At 42.3% G+C, this 17,595-nt stretch overlaps 7 protein-coding genes across 9 annotated transcripts; 3 read left to right on the top strand and 4 right to left on the bottom strand.

Moving 5' to 3' along the window:
• Positions 1-456: 456 nt before the first annotated feature.
• LOC128264504 (uncharacterized) lies at positions 457-1,250 on the bottom strand. The gene has a single exon (XM_053000006.1). The coding sequence runs from the start codon at positions 1,078-1,080 to the stop codon at positions 664-666; it is 417 nt and encodes a 138-aa protein (XP_052855966.1). The 5' UTR covers positions 1,081-1,250; the 3' UTR covers positions 457-663.
• Positions 1,251-3,135: 1,885 nt separating this feature from the next.
• On the bottom strand, positions 3,136-5,786 carry LOC128265968 (DNA replication licensing factor Mcm5). Its single transcript, XM_053002233.1, has 4 exons — positions 5,508-5,786; positions 4,343-5,453; positions 3,455-4,276; positions 3,136-3,393 (listed from the first exon to the last, which is right to left on the bottom strand). The coding sequence occupies exons 1-4, from the start codon at positions 5,657-5,659 to the stop codon at positions 3,277-3,279; spliced, it is 2,202 nt and encodes a 733-aa protein (XP_052858193.1). The 5' UTR covers positions 5,660-5,786; the 3' UTR covers positions 3,136-3,276.
• Positions 5,787-6,965: 1,179 nt separating this feature from the next.
• LOC128263167 (protein arginine N-methyltransferase 1-B) lies at positions 6,966-8,866 on the top strand. The gene is made up of 4 exons (XM_052997921.1): positions 6,966-7,123; positions 7,187-7,462; positions 7,542-7,771; positions 7,954-8,866. The coding sequence occupies exons 1-4, from the start codon at positions 7,121-7,123 to the stop codon at positions 8,573-8,575; spliced, it is 1,131 nt and encodes a 376-aa protein (XP_052853881.1). The 5' UTR covers positions 6,966-7,120; the 3' UTR covers positions 8,576-8,866.
• A 93-nt stretch (positions 8,867-8,959) lies between these two features.
• On the bottom strand, positions 8,960-10,862 carry LOC128263172 (RNA-binding protein 1). 2 transcript variants are annotated; one of them, XM_052997942.1, is made up of 3 exons: positions 10,753-10,862; positions 10,369-10,676; positions 8,960-9,228 (listed from the first exon to the last, which is right to left on the bottom strand). In XM_052997942.1, the coding sequence occupies exons 2-3, from the start codon at positions 10,635-10,637 to the stop codon at positions 9,108-9,110; spliced, it is 390 nt and encodes a 129-aa protein (XP_052853902.1). In that variant the 5' UTR covers positions 10,638-10,676; positions 10,753-10,862; the 3' UTR covers positions 8,960-9,107. The 2 variants fall into 2 exon arrangements, with proteins under 2 accessions (XP_052853902.1, XP_052853894.1); XM_052997934.1 differs by lacking the exon at positions 8,960-9,228 and adding an exon at positions 9,244-9,940.
• A 790-nt stretch (positions 10,863-11,652) lies between these two features.
• On the top strand, positions 11,653-13,180 carry LOC128253877 (39S ribosomal protein L37, mitochondrial). Its single transcript, XM_052982585.1, has 4 exons — positions 11,653-11,924; positions 11,988-12,335; positions 12,393-12,673; positions 12,730-13,180. Exons 1-4 carry the CDS (start codon positions 11,749-11,751, stop codon positions 13,152-13,154), a joined length of 1,230 nt encoding a protein of 409 aa, XP_052838545.1. The 5' UTR covers positions 11,653-11,748; the 3' UTR covers positions 13,155-13,180.
• A 462-nt stretch (positions 13,181-13,642) lies between these two features.
• On the top strand, positions 13,643-15,050 carry LOC128263527 (uncharacterized). Of its 2 annotated transcripts, none has more exons than XM_052998626.1 (4): positions 13,643-13,828; positions 13,896-14,051; positions 14,106-14,272; positions 14,329-15,050. In XM_052998626.1, exons 1-4 carry the CDS (start codon positions 13,695-13,697, stop codon positions 14,997-14,999), a joined length of 1,128 nt encoding a protein of 375 aa, XP_052854586.1. In that variant the 5' UTR covers positions 13,643-13,694; the 3' UTR covers positions 15,000-15,050. The 2 variants fall into 2 exon arrangements, with proteins under 2 accessions (XP_052854586.1, XP_052854596.1); XM_052998636.1 differs by having other exon boundaries at positions 13,759-13,835.
• Positions 15,051-15,166: 116 nt separating this feature from the next.
• On the bottom strand, positions 15,167-16,562 carry LOC128252908 (uncharacterized). Its single transcript, XM_052981107.1, has 5 exons — positions 16,201-16,562; positions 16,013-16,148; positions 15,806-15,959; positions 15,560-15,746; positions 15,167-15,483 (listed from the first exon to the last, which is right to left on the bottom strand). Exons 1-5 carry the CDS (start codon positions 16,293-16,295, stop codon positions 15,270-15,272), a joined length of 786 nt encoding a protein of 261 aa, XP_052837067.1. The 5' UTR covers positions 16,296-16,562; the 3' UTR covers positions 15,167-15,269.
• Positions 16,563-17,595: the final 1,033 nt, after the last annotated feature.

The raw sequence follows: 17,595 nt of genomic DNA, 5'->3' as shown, positions 1-17,595 counted from the left end.
ATATCTAAATAAAATATATATTTAATCGACAATGTTTTTGTTATCAAACAAGCGGAAAGGCTTCCGGGAGTAGTTCATAGCATTTATTTTCCTGAATTTCAACGAACTGACTGTTCAAACGGCCCGTGGATGAGCGGATGGCTGCCACTTTTGTTCTAAACATAAAAACGGATTTGACAGATTTATGAGATGGGTGTGCACTATGTACTGCATAATGAATATTGTCGCTGGCCCGCACTTTTTTGGGGGTCCATTTCAAATATAAATTGAAATCGTTGAAATCAGTGCTCTCCGAAAAGTCATTACAACGAACATTCGATGTTTTCCAAATTGGAAAATTCCAATCCTTTGTGTGCTCGATTAATGAAATGTTTATTCACTGTACTCATGGCATATACATACAGCAACCAGCACTGTAAGCCAAAAATAGGCCTACAGAAAACACAAACAAATTGATTCCGTTAATGGATAGTGTTGTCTTTCAAGATGCGGTTTCTTGAGTAAGAGTATTTTATTCTTCTGGAAGCTATCAGTTAATATTAAACTATTTACACGACACGTATTGAACTAAACGGTAGGTTTAACGCATTGCTGTGCAACAGCAAGCTTTGAATACACATATTCGTATGTACAGTAGAAATCAGGATTGTGGAACAGCGCCCATTACACAATGGGTTCGCACTGCTTCAGCTCCTTGCGGGTTTTGAATCCCCGAAAGCTAGCCTGAATTTTAACGGCCGCATCGGTGGCGATTTTCTGCTTCTTGCGCACCAGGAATCCCCGGAATCCCGCCTGGATCTTGGTGGCACTGCGATCCTCCACGGATTTTCCACCATTTTCCGAACCCGATTGCTGATCGCCGCCACTGGGACGAGGTGGATTTCCCTGGGCTTCCATGAGGGCGTTGTTCTTGGACCGCTGGCGCTGATTTCTCCGCGGATGGGGATTGTTGGACTTGCTGGATCGGTGGATTTCTTTGCGCACTCGGTAGCCACGGAATCCGGCCTGGATCTTGATGGCCGCACTCTCTTCGGACTGCAAGGACGATGCTGATTCCGGGGAGCTCGGGTAAATGTACATGATCCTCTGCTGCACTGCGACGAAATTGGGTTTTCCTTGGGTGGTGGGCTGAATTTGTGTCCGCGTTACTACCCAAAAAATACGACTTGCATGGGTTGGTATCTCTCTGCGTGTTTTATTCCGGCCGAACTCGCTCGCTCGAGATCTAAAATTGTACTGACGTGCTGCGGACGCGGGCTTGGCATATGTACATACGGTGAGAATTTTTCATTTTCAATTTCATTCACAAAACAAAGGCCCCACTCAGCGAAATCGTTCTAAAAGCCCCCCTTGCCCCAAGTATCTTACATTTGGTATCTACACCTCTGGCCACTGTATCCGTATCCGTATCTGTATCTGTATTTGTATCAGTATCTGTATTTGTATCTGTATCTGTATCTGTATCCACTTCTCTCACGCGAGCATTCAAAGGAATCATCCACGGATGCTGATGACGTTCGAGAGATTTTGTTTTAGAAAAATTCATACAAGCGTGTTGGAAACAATTATCTAATTTCCTCAGCGGTCCCAATTATGTGCAACCCAATTAACAGACAAATAATAATGGTGATCGGTTACGTAACATAGTTGATTTTCCCTCTTATTGTAATATATATTAACTTTTTCGACTCGTGCACAAATCGTGCCGAGCTAAAATCATCACGCAGTAATCACTATTTTGGAGAATAACGAGATTGTTTATGTTAGTTGGGGCCTACGTAGCGGGTGGCGGAAAAAATAGAGTAAATTGGTTTATATGAAAAGCGAACTTTTAGATACACACAGAGATCCATAGCCACATATTCTGTATTCTGGGCAATGAAAGGAACATCGGTGCATGTGCATCGCTTTGTTAATGGAAACGATGAGCAGACACTGAAGCAGAGGTAATTGAAAAAGATGAACCGAACACACAAGTGCATCAATATCGGAATATGAATTTCAATTAAATTCGTATTGTTTGATGTTTGAATTGACTTGACCCTGGGCTCGAGCCAAAGTTCAAAGTACCACATTGTTATTGAATCGGGCAGCATATGTGTGTGTTTAAATCGGTATTTTATCGTCACAAAATAAATTATATTTATTTATATAGCTGGATGTTTTTCACCGATTCGAGTCCATGATATTCTGGAATTTTTTGAAAACGTCTTGGCAAAACATGTTTCGAATTTTCCCACTATAAATTGTAGGGGATCTTTTGACGTCTTTCGAACCTTAAAACACGCAGCCAAGTGGCGTCATTGGAAATAAATGTGTATGAAATAAATATTATTGTTAATGCGCTCAAAATAATACAGTCATTTCGCAGATATATGTATATACTTGTTTTGTGGTAAACAAGATTGTAAAGATTTCCTTCCGGAAATTCATAAATTTGAAATGCTTATATTCGCCATTGTATTTAAATGGCCAGAAGCGTACGTAACACGCTTACGTATTTTTGAAAATTTGTGCACATATTGAGTACATCTCAGCGATCGTAGGTATGTAAGTTGATGTGCATGCGCAAATATACTAATTGAGTTTTGTATAAAAGGAAGTAATAAACGTTCTCAAACAGAGGGAAAAATATTTTTAAAAATTTGGCAAACGGCCAAGGTAATATGATTGGTTTTTGTGATTTGTCCGAATGACGTAGGCAAACACAGCCGAATGTAGAGCGAAATTGTCGGTTTGTGCTGAAAATTGTGGGCCGACCAAAGGGTCTGTGTTTCTGCTCAAGCATCATCAACAAACAAAATTGGGATCTTGCTTATAATCTCATTTATTTAATGTAAACAATCATAAAAATATTATGCCGGCTTGGCTGACTTATGAACTTGAAATAGGGTTTCCCACAAGCACTATAAAATTAAGAACGTCATTTTGGTTAGGTAAGTAATAAATATAAAGACAGTAATTGTACCCTAGATCTGTTTTTGTTTAGCTTCGATATAGAAGTAAACAATTAGAAGAATAAAAATTACATTTAAAGATGAAAGACTGAAGTGTAATTGATGATAAAACATAAATTACAAAATGCCAGTCTTTTTAACGCCTTAATTCCTTTTGAGCTGCTAAACATAATAAATATAGATTTAATTTTTGTTTATTTTTCTCATATTTGGATAGAATGTATGGGTTTCTTAACAATATAAATGAAGATACAATTAAAATGACGAACGATTGATGGAACATTCAACGATTGGTAATTAATTATGTGAATAACAGTGGCTAGCATATGCGATAAAGCATCTTGCGTTGCATCCTGTGCTGAAGTTCTCCGCGACGAATCATGGTGTGAATAACTTTCATTACCGTGCGTTCCTCGTACTTCTGACGCAAAAAGTCCTGCAAAACAATGACATGTAAGCAAAGCCGCTTGTAAATTCACAATACAATTTAATATTACCTGCAGAATGTTCTGCTCCGAAACTTGAGATCCAATAGCGAAGCGGCGCTTTAATTGCTTTTCAATGTTATTCAGTGTCTCCTGGTCCTCCTCAGTAGTGAATCCCTCGGCGCCAGCCAAGCTGCCGGTCATCGCAGCATCGAGAGTCGACACTTGGAAAAGGCGCAGAGCCTCGTTCACGTGTTCATCGCTGGCGAATGGCAGTAGGCGAATTTTGGCCAGGGACTCTGAAATGCGAATGACAGCCTCCAGCTGGCGCACTGTGATGGGAATGCTCATGCGTTTGTCGGAGGCCTTCTCCTGCTGGCCGGCTCCACTGCGCATCAGGACGTAGCGGCTCTTCAGCTTCTCGCCGGCCGCCTCGCCCAGCCGAGGACCACAGTGGGTGCGGCAGTAGTGGATGTACTTCTTGAACGTCGATAGCGATATTTCACCCTCGGCGGGCTCCGAAGGACCCGACTTGTTCGAGCTGAGATGGACGTTGATAATATGCTTGGCCAGCGTAATATCCCGCGTCTCATCGTGGACATCCTTGACTATGAAAATCATATCAAAACGTGACAGGATCGTGGGCATAAAGTCGATGTTTTCCTCGCCTTTGGTGTCATCCCAGCGGCCGAAAATGGAGTTGGCGGCCGCCAGGACCGAACAGCGCGAGTTCAAAGTGGTCGTGATGCCGGCCTTGGCAATGGATATGGTCTGCTGCTCCATGGCCTCGTGAATAGCCACACGATCGTCCTCTCGCATCTTGTCGAACTCATCAATACAGACCACGCCGCCATCGGCCAGGACCATGGCCCCGCCCTCCATGACAAAGTTGCGCTAAGAGAAAATGTATCATCAGTCAGTAAGTAAGATAAGCAAGTATTTCAATATTGTCTTTCTCACCGTCTGGGGATCCTTCATAACCGAAGCGGTGAGACCAGCCGCACTGGAGCCCTTGCCCGAAGTGTACACGGCTATGGGCGCCACCTTCTCCACGAACTTCAAGAGCTGCGACTTGGCAGTACCTGGATCTCCCAGCAGCAGGACGTTGATATCCCCACGACGGCACAGACCGTCCGGTAAACGCTTGCGCGATCCGCCGAAGAGCATGCAGGTGATGGCCTTCTTGATGTCCCGTGAACCGAAGATGCTGGGTGCCAGCGATTGGGAGAGACGCTCATAGATGTCCCCGGAAGCGGCCATGCGTCGAAATTGATCCTCCTCGTCGCTGGTGATGTTGCTGTAGCGGGAGATGGCACCCGCACCCTCCGAGTCGACTGTGATGCCCACCACTCGCATGTAGGGGGCGCGGACTCCAACGACGGCCTTCTCGCGACCAGCCTGGCGCGAGGGCTTGCCCACCTTGCGAATTGAGTAGATGCCCTGAATGAGCACCCGATTGCCGGGCACGACGCGTTCGCAGAGCGACCGATCGCAGAAGAGCTGCAAGTGGCGGGGAATCTCGCCCTGGGGCACAAAGTCGGGCAGTTCCTGCAGCTTGAGGGTCTGGAAGTCGACGCACTTGCACTTGTCCGGCATAATGAAGAAGGGATCTAGCGGGCACTTGGGTCTGCCCGCTTGCTGCGTGTTGCAACTTCTGGGCAGGGCATAGCCCTCCAGTCCCGGGTTCACTTTGAGATTCGGAATGATCGTGCTGCAGGACAGGCACATGATGGACATCCGCGTGGCCTTGGCACTGATCCCGGAGGCGGCCACAATGATTCCGGCGATCTTGACCAACTTGGACACACAGTCGGACTTCAGCTGGCGGATATTGGTAGGATTCGCATTGGAGCTCAACAGGATCTGGATGTCCTGCATCTGCTCCTCGTGCTCTGGCCGCGGAGCTGTGATCTCGTCGGCCACCTCCCGGGCGGCCTCCTCGAAGATCTGCAAGTGCTCCGTGGGCTGCTTGTTCAGCTTGTCCGCCAGCGCCTCGTCGAAGCCGACCAGGTCCTCCATTTCGATCTCCAGGAAGTAGCGGCCATTTAGGTAGTTCCTCTTCAATGTGTCGCTGCAGAAAGATTACCTTAAAAGGTGTTCAGGCTGAGGTCTGCAGTCCACTTACCGGTATTTGTAGAAAAAGTTCTCCTCGTTGAAGGTGCGGATGAAATCCTTGTACTTCTTCTTCACCGCCTGCAAGTTGATTTGCGCATCTTGCTGATTTTCTCCGCCGAAATTGTCGGAGAAGAACACACCCGCATCGTCGAAGCCTTCCATTTTGATCGGTAAACGCAATTAAAACAAGAGACTTTGGTAAATAAACGCTTCTTTCTGACCGGCTTCCTTCTGTTTAACAATGCGATGTGCTATTATTTTGCCGCCAAAAATTGCCGGGCAAGCGGTAGGTAGCGATGGAAGTACACCGATAGAACCGATAGTTGCTGGTTGCAAATATCGATGTTTAAGGCCTATTCACACTGGCGGCTTTTCTGTTTCAGCGGCTTTCGCTTCCATAAGAGGTACATGTGCTAGCAAAATACGGAAAAAAGTCGCTAAAACTCTTTTAAGTGGCTGTGTGCAGACGCTTTATAGCCGGATTCCATTGGCGCATAAAAACGCATTAAGCCTAAAGCGCCTATATTTACACAGGGAACGTCATAAGGCTAAATAATGCATTTTAATTAATTTTGCGACAATTCGAAGGTAAACAAACCCAGATCAGCTGTTCGAGCTATTCACATGTCGGAGTTGCATTAGCTAAATGCTAAATGCCCTGATTGAATCAAGCATATTCAAAAAGTCCACAAGCGCGGTAATGGAATCAGGCTATTTCATTGAACAAATAATACTAGAATACGAATTCGCTAAAAAAAAATGATGAGTAACAGTCACTGTAAAATCACCTGCAAAAAAAAGTAATAGCCTTTAAAAAATATTAATTTATTTTGATCTATAAGCCGAGTACAATTCGACGATGGTTCCGCCAGCGTAAAAAGTTTATTCTGTTTAGTGTGACCGAACTCTTACCGTACGACCAGTCAGCTGAGCTTGCTGACAAAGGGAAAACAATTCAAATTTAACCCGCGTTCAACAAAACTTGAATTTAGTCAAAATTGTATTATTGTAGTACATTTTTCAGAATTTGTTTTTGGTTTTTTCCGTTTATTTTTTGATCCGACAAATCTATTTTCATATATAGAAATCTGGCAACGCTTTGCAAATTTCTGGTTTTTTTTATCGATCTCAGTACCGGGGTGGGAAAAGTCACTAACGAAAAGTGTACGCCGGTATTTGCCTCTCGCTCTCTCTCATAGCTGGCGTACTGAGTACTAGGCTATAGATGGAACAGCGCCTTTTGCAAATTGACCAACTAATAATTAAAAATATTTTCAAGAAATTTATTCTACATATGTAGTTGAATTTAAACTAAGTGGATATTGTATATTTTTGATACCACAAAGCTTCATAAATCAGTTTATTTTGAAAATAATCTAATAATTATTCAGAATGAAATGCTTTCGGCGCTCTTCAAGTCACGAACAAATTCTGTGAATGTCACTGTTTACGCATAAAAATCCACCCCCTTTTCAGAAAATACCAAATCCGAAACTTCGCACGCTTTGACGGCGCCAGTGTTGCAAATCGAATTTTTGAACTAGCGTGCTGTAGAAATAGTCCCATCATTTAGTCGCTATTTTTTCGACGTGAAAAACCAAAGAGACGCCGAAAAATTAGAAAATGGTGATTTTCGATGTGATTTTGCAGATAAATGAAGGGTGAATTGCTAACGGATCGATTTCACAGGCCAGCACAGACATCCCAATGGAGGCAGCTGTAGAATCTGCGACCGGCCTCACGCCCAATTCAAATGCGAACTCAAACAATGTGGCAAAGAAGCTGCCCGCGGAGGAGTCCACCGGGGACAATCCCAATGCCAATGCCGACGAGATGACGTCCCGCGATTATTACTTCGATTCCTATGCCCACTTCGGCATCCACGAGGAGATGCTGAAGGACGAGGTGCGCACCGTCACATACCGCAACGCCATGTACCACAACAAGCATCTGTTCCAGGGCAAGGTAGGCTTGAATCCACTACTCTCCCGCGCTTTTTATTTCGTGGCCCTAATCAACGGGTATTCGTATTCTCCGTTTTCAGACCGTGCTAGACGTGGGCTGCGGCACCGGCATCCTGTCCATGTTCGCCGCGAAAGCCGGCGCCGCCCAGGTAATCGCCGTCGACTGCTCCAACATCATCGAGTTTGCCCGCCAAGTGGTCATCGACAACAACCTGCAGGACGTGATCAAGGTGGTCAAGGGCAAGATCGAGGAGATCGAGCTTCCAAATGGTATTGAGGGCGTGGACATCATCATTTCCGAGTGGATGGGGTAGGTTTCAAAGAAAAAAATAAATCATAAAAACCTGGGTCTGCCACAGAAATATGTACATTTTTAAAACAACTTTAAAATGTACTTTAAGTACAAGTGATTTCAAACCACTAGACATAGAAATCCAAAAAGTTGTTAATATCCCCAATTTCCACATATTACAATTTCCTTTTCCGCCGTAGTTACTGCCTCTTTTACGAGTCCATGTTGGACACAGTGCTGTATGCGCGTGACAAGTGGCTCAAGCCCAACGGAATGATGTTTCCGGACCGAGGCACGCTGTACATCACGGCCATCGAGGACCGACAGTACAAGGACGAGAAGATCAACTGGTGGGACGATGTGTACGGCTTCGATATGAGCTGCATCCGAAAGGTGGCCGTGACCGAGCCCCTCGTTGACGTGGTGGATCCCAAGCAGGTGGTTTCCACATCCTGCATGGTCAAGGAGGTGGACCTGTACACCGTGCAGAAGGCAGATCTCAACTTCTCGTCCAAGTTCAGCCTTTGCATCAAGCGCAACGACTTTGTGCAGGCGCTAGTCACCTACTTCAACATAGAATTCACCAAGTGCCACAAGCGCCTTGGGTTCAGCACATCGCCAGACTCCACATATACGCACTGGAAGCAGACCGTCTTCTATTTGGACGACCATATGACGGCCAAGAAGAACGAGGAGATCACCGGCACGTTCCAGATGAAGCCCAACGAGCGGAACAACCGCGACCTGGACTTTGTCATCGACATCAACTTCAAGGGCGAACTGTCCGAGATCCAGGAGTCGAACACATACCGCATGCGCTAGGCTACGCCATAAGAAATCCGGTCTGCCAGTCTGTACTGGGGCTCAGAGCCCTGTGGCGAGGATATAAACAATGACTAGACGTAAGGTTTATTCCAGTGCGAAATGTGCAACGAATTATTGTTGCGTCTTCTCCTAAGTTTAAAGTGTACCTTTGTTAGTATACATAATATTTTTACACTCGTGCGCCTGTTTAAATTATTATTCGAACATACTTCTAAGAAAAGTTATACAGTAGCACGTCAATTCTCACATAATAAACAGTGTATTAAGCACATCCCCTTTTGCTGGAAACAGATGCGTTTTTCTATGATACATTAAACCCAACAAAATTCGCTGATTGTGTCTTTATTTAGTAGTAAAAAAAAGGGAAATTGTTGAATCATCGAAAGAAATATATTGTCATCTGAAGAGAATTTACTTACATCGCAATCAACACAGGAATTCCTTAACAAAAAAAGACGGCCTGGGCCATGTTTAGGGTTTAATTGCGACACAGCTTAAATTGTATCCTTTTTTTTTTTTTTTGGAAATATTAACGGCGATCGCGAGAATCCGAGCGACTTCGCCGATCGCGCGAATAGCTGCGACTGCGGGGAGAACGGGAACGACGTGGCGAACGGGAGCGGTCTGGAGAACGGGAGCGCCGTGGCGTCCTGAAATAAACGCGTTGGTAAGTAAGAGATTACTATTAAATTTGCATAACTTAAATTTAACTATCTGCTCAGAATGATAAGAAGTGTATGTACATACGCGCCTTACAAAGAGCTGTAAAACAATTTTGGCACTAAATAATAAAATGCTGGCTTGGCCAAATCTTATTCGCTACATTAAATAAATCACAAGAAATTTAAGTTGGGCAAAATGTTTTTGATCTAATCGATTAAGTTAATGTAATCAAAACCAATTTGTGAGGTGTGAAGCAAAAAGCTAATAAACAGTTTTAGGACAGCCCTATAATTGTTTGTCATATTAAAATATTTCTACAGTCTTTAAAAATAACAAAATGGACGGACAAATTTAAAATGTTAACTGACTTGGCCAGCTTTCTGATTTTCAAAGTAAGGTCGTTGAGAAAGTTCGCTATTAAAATTAAATTAAAGAATATAATTCTAAGCAATTATTTGGGGGATACGCAGGATAACTTCATTAGTAGAACTCTTTGGCGACTGCAATGCTTCTTCTACGATGAAATCGTTTGGGTTGCTAATCAAAACTTCTGTGAGGCTGTGACGCTGAACATGGATAATTTGGAGTTGCAAGTTGAAGGTTGCTGGCTGTGGCTGTGAAGATGGTTGCTGTTGTAGATTGTTGATGTTGTAGAAGGAAGAAGTAGCAGTGGAAGTAGTTCTAGCCGAAGGAGTTATCCTGAAAAAGTGTCGATATCTCGCATTTAACAAACACTAAAGGCTTTTATCTTAGATTATATATGTATACAGTTTGTTGCTTCTTTTTTTTTTTGTGGGTCAGAGTAACTTACTATCAATTTTTATTTAATTTTAGTAATCCTGCGAAGAAACCTCATTATATGAGGGTTTTTCGTAGGCTGCTTTATCACGTGCAGCAAAATGGCGGGAAAATTATATTAGCAATTAATGATTCGCGATGATTCCGATTAATATTTATATAGCAAATTGTATACGTTTTGACAATGACTTGGTTAAGTTGGGCGGATGGAATGAGTTCCGCCGCTTATATTTCAGATTAGAAAGTTAAGTACTCCATTGGAGTCAATGTATTTATGGTTTTCAATGTGGAAGGCATACCAAGTGACCTGTCATTGCCCATGAAATTACCTGTAGCGACGGGAACGCCCCGATGACATCTCCACGCGAATCCTTGCGCCGCAACAGCGTGTTCCGTCCAGAGCACGCTTCGCATCCTCCGCGTCCCTCCGGTCCTCGAATTCCACGAAGGCGAAGCCCGGAGGATTGCGGGCCACCCAAACGTTGCGCAAGGGTCCGTATTTGCTGAAAGCACCCTCGATCTCGTACTTGGACGCGGAGCTCCCCAGGTTGCCCACATACACCTTGCAGGCCAGGTCCCACTCCTTGTATCGGGGCATTTTCGGCGTGTCGAAGGTCAAATTGGAGAAAATGGGCGGCTAAAATACGATTATCTCGTTAACTAGGATACGCCGCGCTTGCGAGGGTATTAAAGTAGCTCTTTTTAGCACTTACCAGATTAAAACTAACTTGATTTCGTTAATTTTTTAACAAAACCGGCCTGTTCCTTTTTTATTACAATCACCGAAAGTGTGACCGAATTCAAAAAGAATAGTGGTGGCAGCTATATACGATAAGTATCGCTTGTTTGTGTGACCCAAGAAATATTTTTAAAATGCCCAAAATAAAAATTGTTTTTAAGTAAATTATAAAGCATTAAGCCCCTTAATTATCTTTTAAAAATTTAAGTTTTCTTTAAGATGTTAACTCATAACGAACAATTTTTATTTAATTACTAAACTTAATTATCCCCACGGTTATCTACCTTGGTATTGTTCTCTTGTTTTTTTTGATTTCTCTTCCTTTTTTATTAACTCAAATAGAATTAATATTTTGTCACAAATGTTAAGATTCTGTTTATTCCCCTAGCTACACCCCTATTAATTACTAGTCAAAAATATACACATTTAAAAAATTAAAAAAATCAGATTTATCTAAAGTAATTAAAATATATTATACTTGAACAGCTCCGTAGGAAGTTTAAAATTGTATGATTAATTTATGTAAAGACTCTCAACTCAAAAATGTTAGCATGAGCCACCACGACAAGTGCCGCAAATTATGTTGCTATTTTTGGAAGCTTTTAAAAAAATGTTCATCTTTTTGTTTAATGTTATAATTTTAGTAGTTCAAATTTGTATTCTCTATAATTATGCTAATATGATTTAACTTTTTAAAATACAGAATTCATGTTCCCTTTCAATTTAAGTGTTTTTGAACAAATTGTTTTATATTATAGTTCATACATTTATTTGTTGAAAACTAAAAGCTTTATGATTTGTCTTAATACTTTTTTTCAACTTTTCCATATCTAGCTATTTTTGCTTCGGATTTTCTGGCACCACTGACCGTGACTGAAAAAGTCTTCCATCCCTAATAGACATTTCATAACCAGCGAAGTCCGCCGGACTCCGATTTATTTAACGAAAACATAGCCAAATCCTAACTAAAATGAGGCTGACGAAAACCTTATGTGCCCAGCACATTGGATGGCACTTCAAGAAGCACTGGCTGGTCCAGGGAAAGCGAGTCCCCAAGGAAACTGGCGCTGTGGCCGAGCTCCTCAAACTGGGGGTTCAGGTGAAGAACCCAGAGGATCTTGTGAACGCCAAAGTTGAAAGAAAAGTGTTAGTATAGTCGGGCAAATACCTATTAATTGTGATAATTGACATTTCTCATTAATCCTACAGGGTGGACGTTGTTGGCAGCCTCGAGAAGAAGATTCCCGAGGACAGCAGGCACCCCGACTGGCATTCCGCGGTTTGCCACTCCTATTCCGACAACAGCGTGCTAATTGGCGGATTGCCACAAGCCCAGGCTCTGACCAACTGCATCGAGATCCAGTCCTTCCCCAAGCAGATCGAGGATGTGATTGCCAACCAGCAGTTGCCCAACTCCATAGACAAGAGTATCCGGCACGCTATTTTGGCATCCCACGTGCTCGATGCGGAGCAAGTGAAGCTGCCCAAGGTGAGGCTTCCAGAGCGTCCGGCCTTTAATCTGCCCCGTTCCTACGGAATTTCCCAGGAAAGGGTCAAGTGAGTCCATATCTGCATGCATCTCGTTCACATAAATAATTCTGTATTCTAATTTAGTCGCCTGCTGGTAAACAAACTCCTTCATGAGACCGAAAAGCTAGCTGGTCGTTCAGTCTCCATGCGAAGAAAGCTAATAGATAATGCCACTTTCAAAACGACGATAAATAAGGATGGTGATCTTCTTGGTTTCTCCATCCATGCTGAAAAGGTGGTTTTCGCTAACCGTGCCATCGAAGCTGTCAAGGGAAAATTTGAAGGTGATTTGCCCGATCTCTACCCCATGAAGACTACCATATCGATTCCAAAGCACCATATTTACCAAACAGACAACTTCTATCGTGAGTTTCTAAAGCACTTAATAGTCTTAGCAAATCTAATAATGTAATTATTTTAGCCCTGCGCATGGACATCAACTGCTCTCATCCACACACTATATTCACGGTCTTTAACAAAAACCTGGTTAAAAACTCTCATGGATCCGACGTCACAACTTCTCAGATTCAGGCAAGGACATTGGTCAAAGCTTTCGTTGTAGCCGCGGCAAGAGCCAGGCAATTGCATGGTGCTTCCGTGCAGGGTGCTCTTCCCAAGCCGATTGTCGTGCAGAGTGTCCAGACCGACGGACGCACATTCCACTTCGGAGTGCTGCAGCTGAACACGCTCGACCTTGGCGCCAAAAGCCCTTCCAAGAACTATTGGTTCCACAGGCAGAACTACGATCTGTTTTCAGACTGCAGTTACGAAGCGGGAAGGTTGCATTTGGAAAACTACAACGGCGATGTCTTCCGCATATTTAATGCTTTTTATAACAATGCCTAAAATATAAGTGGAACTTAAAAATAAAACATGTTTTTTGTTATGTCTGTATAAGGCTAAAGAAATAATTGTTTTTGGGCTCGTATAAAAATATTTATATTTTTTAAATATAAAACAATAGTTGATAATAAAGTAGTTTAATATTTATTCTTATAACTCGATTTTATTTAAGTGGTTGAGATTATGATAAACCTTTTTTCACTCAAGGTATGATCAACTGAAAAAGTCGCTTCATTCCATATTTTTTGTACTTATATAGGGCCCAGAAACACCGATAAAGCTAGAATGGCAGCACTGCTTATAACAAACCTATCCTAGGTGTAAATTGGTGAATTACTTTTCGCCTTACTTGTTACTCCCCCTTATCGACAGGTCGATACCCGAACCCCATGACCAACACCAACCCACTTAGCCGACTCCATGGCAACGTGGATGCACTTCAATTGTTTATGCATCGATGTATTGACTGCTAATAGAGACGTTGTGCAAAGTTTCCCACCCACACACACATTTAAAGTTTAAAGAGGCATACAAATTGCTACCATGAACAGGCCAAAGCAGAGCACCAGCTCCAACAACAGTGGCACATCCTCGGAAACCAGCGAGACGCAAAGTGTGGATGACCAGCAAAGGGCTCCGCAGTTGAACATTCGCGCGAGTAGTGCATCATTGAGTAGGTGGGGAGTAAGCTTGTTACTTTGAAATAACTTGCGTGTTATTTGCACAATTTAAATACATTTTCAGAGCCAAAAACAGTTGGAGACGCATGAAGGATCTGGCTGCCGAGAAGGAAAAGGAAAATGAGGCCAAGCGACCGCCTTGGCGAGCAGTTAGCGTTTCCACGCTTCCCAAGCCCGATAAAAGCGCCTTGCTTCGGGCCAAGTTACTGGATGCCTCGAGGTACTAAACTTAGTCATTAAGTATAATAATAGTACTAAATATTTTCCCAAACAGACGGCTAAGAGCTGGCAAGGCGAATGTGGCCTTGCAGACGGACTTTGTGCCCACAAAGCTCATGAAAGAGGCCAGCTTGGGTGTACAAGAGGATTTGATTCTGCACAAGGACATAGGTATTCTCACGGATGGGCAGTATTCGAAAAAGAAAGATGGCTATGAAAAGTGTAAGCTCTGAATTTGGAACCTATTTAAAGTAAAAAATTTACCAAGCCATTTGCAGATGTACTTACCTATTCGATGTCACAAATGACCGACAGTGTGGCTACAGTTTCTCGCCAAACTCAAACCCTGCTGCCCAAGGCTTTGAATAAGGATCTCGTAAACTCGTATCTCCCCAAATCCGACGAGAATGATGGCAGTGACATTATGTCCGATGTGGAGAAGAGGCTGGTCGATCAGATTGCCAAGATACGGAAACTAAACTTCGACGAATCCAATCAGTCGCGAAGAAGTGGGACAAATACGATCTTGGCTCCTACCCTGGCATCCTGGCATTTCGATGACGATGCAGTGGAAATGGATGCGGATCGACACTTTATACCCTATACAATCGAGTCGTTCAGGCCATGGCGCAGCTTTGTTCCCTTTCCCTTCCGATTGAGGGGCAACTCCCTGATTGGCAGCCAAAAGATTGACTGGTACGCCCTGCTGCAGTCCATCGATGACCTGATCAGGGAGTCGAACAATCTGGTGGACAAACTGGAGCAGATTATGACGGAGAATCGAGCGCATCGCAAGGGTGTGCTGGGAAATCTGGGGAAAATTCCCCAGTTCGAGCCTGGCCAATTTACACCTCCTTCGGAGCAGTGGTTGCCGCTTATTGAACAGCAGGAGAAGCAATTGCAAATTATTATGAGCAGCAGCATGGCTAAGGGTGACTCTCCCGAGTAGTGTTTTATCAAGTATTTAAAAGCAATTGTTTAAAAATATTGAAATCAAATATCCCGCACCCCATTTAAGATATAATTCAAAGATCAAATCATTACATTCTAATGGTCTATAGCCCAAGGCTTCAAAAATCGTTTGGGAAAAGCTTGTTAATTAAAGCACAGTTTAATAAAGATAACACAATGGAGTTTATTTAAATGTTGGAAAATATTTGGTTGTAAGGGTGCTGGTACTGCAAAACAATATTGTTTAACTTGTAACAATTAACATTAACTAAGCCTTCTTTTCCCGAGAAATTCCCGATGACTTTCCCTTTCCCTGGGAGTTTTTCTTTGGCATTAGCTTCATCAGAATGTCCGTAGCTGATTTACTGTCCAGGGGGCAATTAGAGTAAACCTCTTCACAAGCTCTATCGTCGGATCGCTTTCCATGCTCCAGCGCCTCTTTAATTGCCGTTCCATCTAGCAGATAGTCCACCAGAGCATTTCTAAAAATAAGTTAAAATTAAATAATATAATATATATGGCTTAATATAACTAAGTTTTGGCGTTGCAGTTTCTTACTCCGATAGCATGTGAATAAATTCGTCCATCTGGTCAGAGGAACCGATCTTCATATTATATTCCGTGGAGCGAACATAACCACATACAGCACGCTGCATACAGCTCGTAGAGTCAATATTATTCTGACCCAGGACATCGTCGATTTTGTTCATCATGGTACTTAGAGGTGTCAGGTCACTATCCTCACCTTTAAGCGAACAAAATTGTAACATACTATACACAATTAGATTTAAAAATGGCACTTACTTCGACCGTATCCACCGTAACCACCATGGAATGCTGATAGAATTTTGGGAATCAATATAATGGCCCCAATGCCCACGAGGGTTCCCAAAACAACGCCACCCAGGTCCAGTTTAATGGGATTGTAGGCGGAAAGACCAGTGCCGCCAGGATATCCCTAAAAAATTAGGTATTTTATATTATATGTAGGACTTTAAAACATTCACTTACATTTAGAGATCCATAGCCGGTGGTGTATCCCAGACGTTCCAGTCTATCCTTTGTGGACGCCGCCTGTGGCTCACTGGGCTGCGTCTTATTTTCGTTGAAGTACGATCTATCTCGCTGCACTTTGTCCGCATAGAACCTTAAGTAGGGCCACATTTAATATTAACTTCCGATAACTATAGTCCACTTACTTATGGCTGTCTTCATATTTAGGGATTGCATTTGCATAGCTAAGCAACACCATCGCACCCATCAAGTGCAATATGACAAAGCAATTAAAGTTCATTATGATTTTTAAATAGTATCCTTTGTGGTTTTTTGGTTATTTAGTCCCTTGAAATTATTATGGTGCCACCAACGTGTCGTTTGCTCTGCTCAAAACTAACATTTCAAGTGGTACCGACTCCACTATTTATAGGAGTTGCCCAAAAATTCGAGCAATTTGTTCAATTACAAAATGTCAAGCAATGTGCAGATTTGAATGCCGTTTATGCCAGTATTTGGGAAAAGTGAGGAAAGAAACTCATTCTAGCAAAACGAATGAACAGGTGTTTGTAACCATACAGGCACTTATGTCCACACACACACACACACGCACAGTAAGGCCTCGCGTAGTAAGACTACCATTATATTTATGTCGCTGTAATGCTCAATTTTCATTGCATACTCAATTATTTAACGAAATTATCGCAGCCACGAAAACGGCGAAGACGCCAACAAACAACCACGCTTGCTGGGCGGATAAATTGGGCAGCCATGCATCTGAAACCAAAAGTCGTATATCTATGTACTCCAATGGATCGAAATCGCGACTGGGGACCGGAGACACATGGAAGTGTTTGCACCTGGGCGACTTGCATCATTATGAGGGGCACCCGACCAAGCGATTTCTGGTATTAAGTATTAAGTCACTGACTTTATGCGGCTCGTTTTTCGTTAGTATTAAAAAAGCCCTTAATTTATGGCCTTTTACATTAATATTCATAAATGCTTCGAACTAACTCTGCTATAAAGAACATATCAAATATAAATGAATTTTAACAATTTCATAAAACAATGTTGCAAATATGAAGAAAAAGGAATACAAATCATAAATTCTTAAAAGATTTCTAGATCTGAAGATTCGAGATTGGGACAGCAGACGCTGACCTTCGAATTTCAAAGCAAATTAAAATAAATAAATTATGCCAGAGACGAGTAAATCTATGTACAATCAGCAAACCTATTTAAATTTATAAACGGATTTTGAGAAAAAAATATGATAACCTATTTCTCTATTTATTAAATATGTTTAACAGTCCTTAAACGCGAGTATTAACTTTTGTTTAATGTAATACAGTTTATAAGCACGCTTTCATATACATTTTTTCAATCTTTAAAATCTTTTTTATTTTCAAATTTTTTATAAGAGTAACTAGAATATAGTTGAAACACGACTTTTCAATTTAAATAAAGATTTATTATCGATTTATTATATTATTTTAAGTTAACAAATAATTTGGAAGTTAGCATATGTACAACATGCATTTTGTTTTGGATCTAGATTTACAATAATTAAATACTTAGCATTTAAGGTTGGTCGCTGC

Source organism: Drosophila gunungcola, chromosome 3R, assembly GCF_025200985.1.
Source record: "Drosophila gunungcola strain Sukarami chromosome 3R, Dgunungcola_SK_2, whole genome shotgun sequence".
Taxonomy (NCBI): Eukaryota; Metazoa; Arthropoda; class Insecta; order Diptera; family Drosophilidae; genus Drosophila; species Drosophila gunungcola.
The sequence above is the reverse complement of the archived record's forward strand: the minus strand, read 5'-3'. Positions and strand labels throughout refer to the sequence as shown.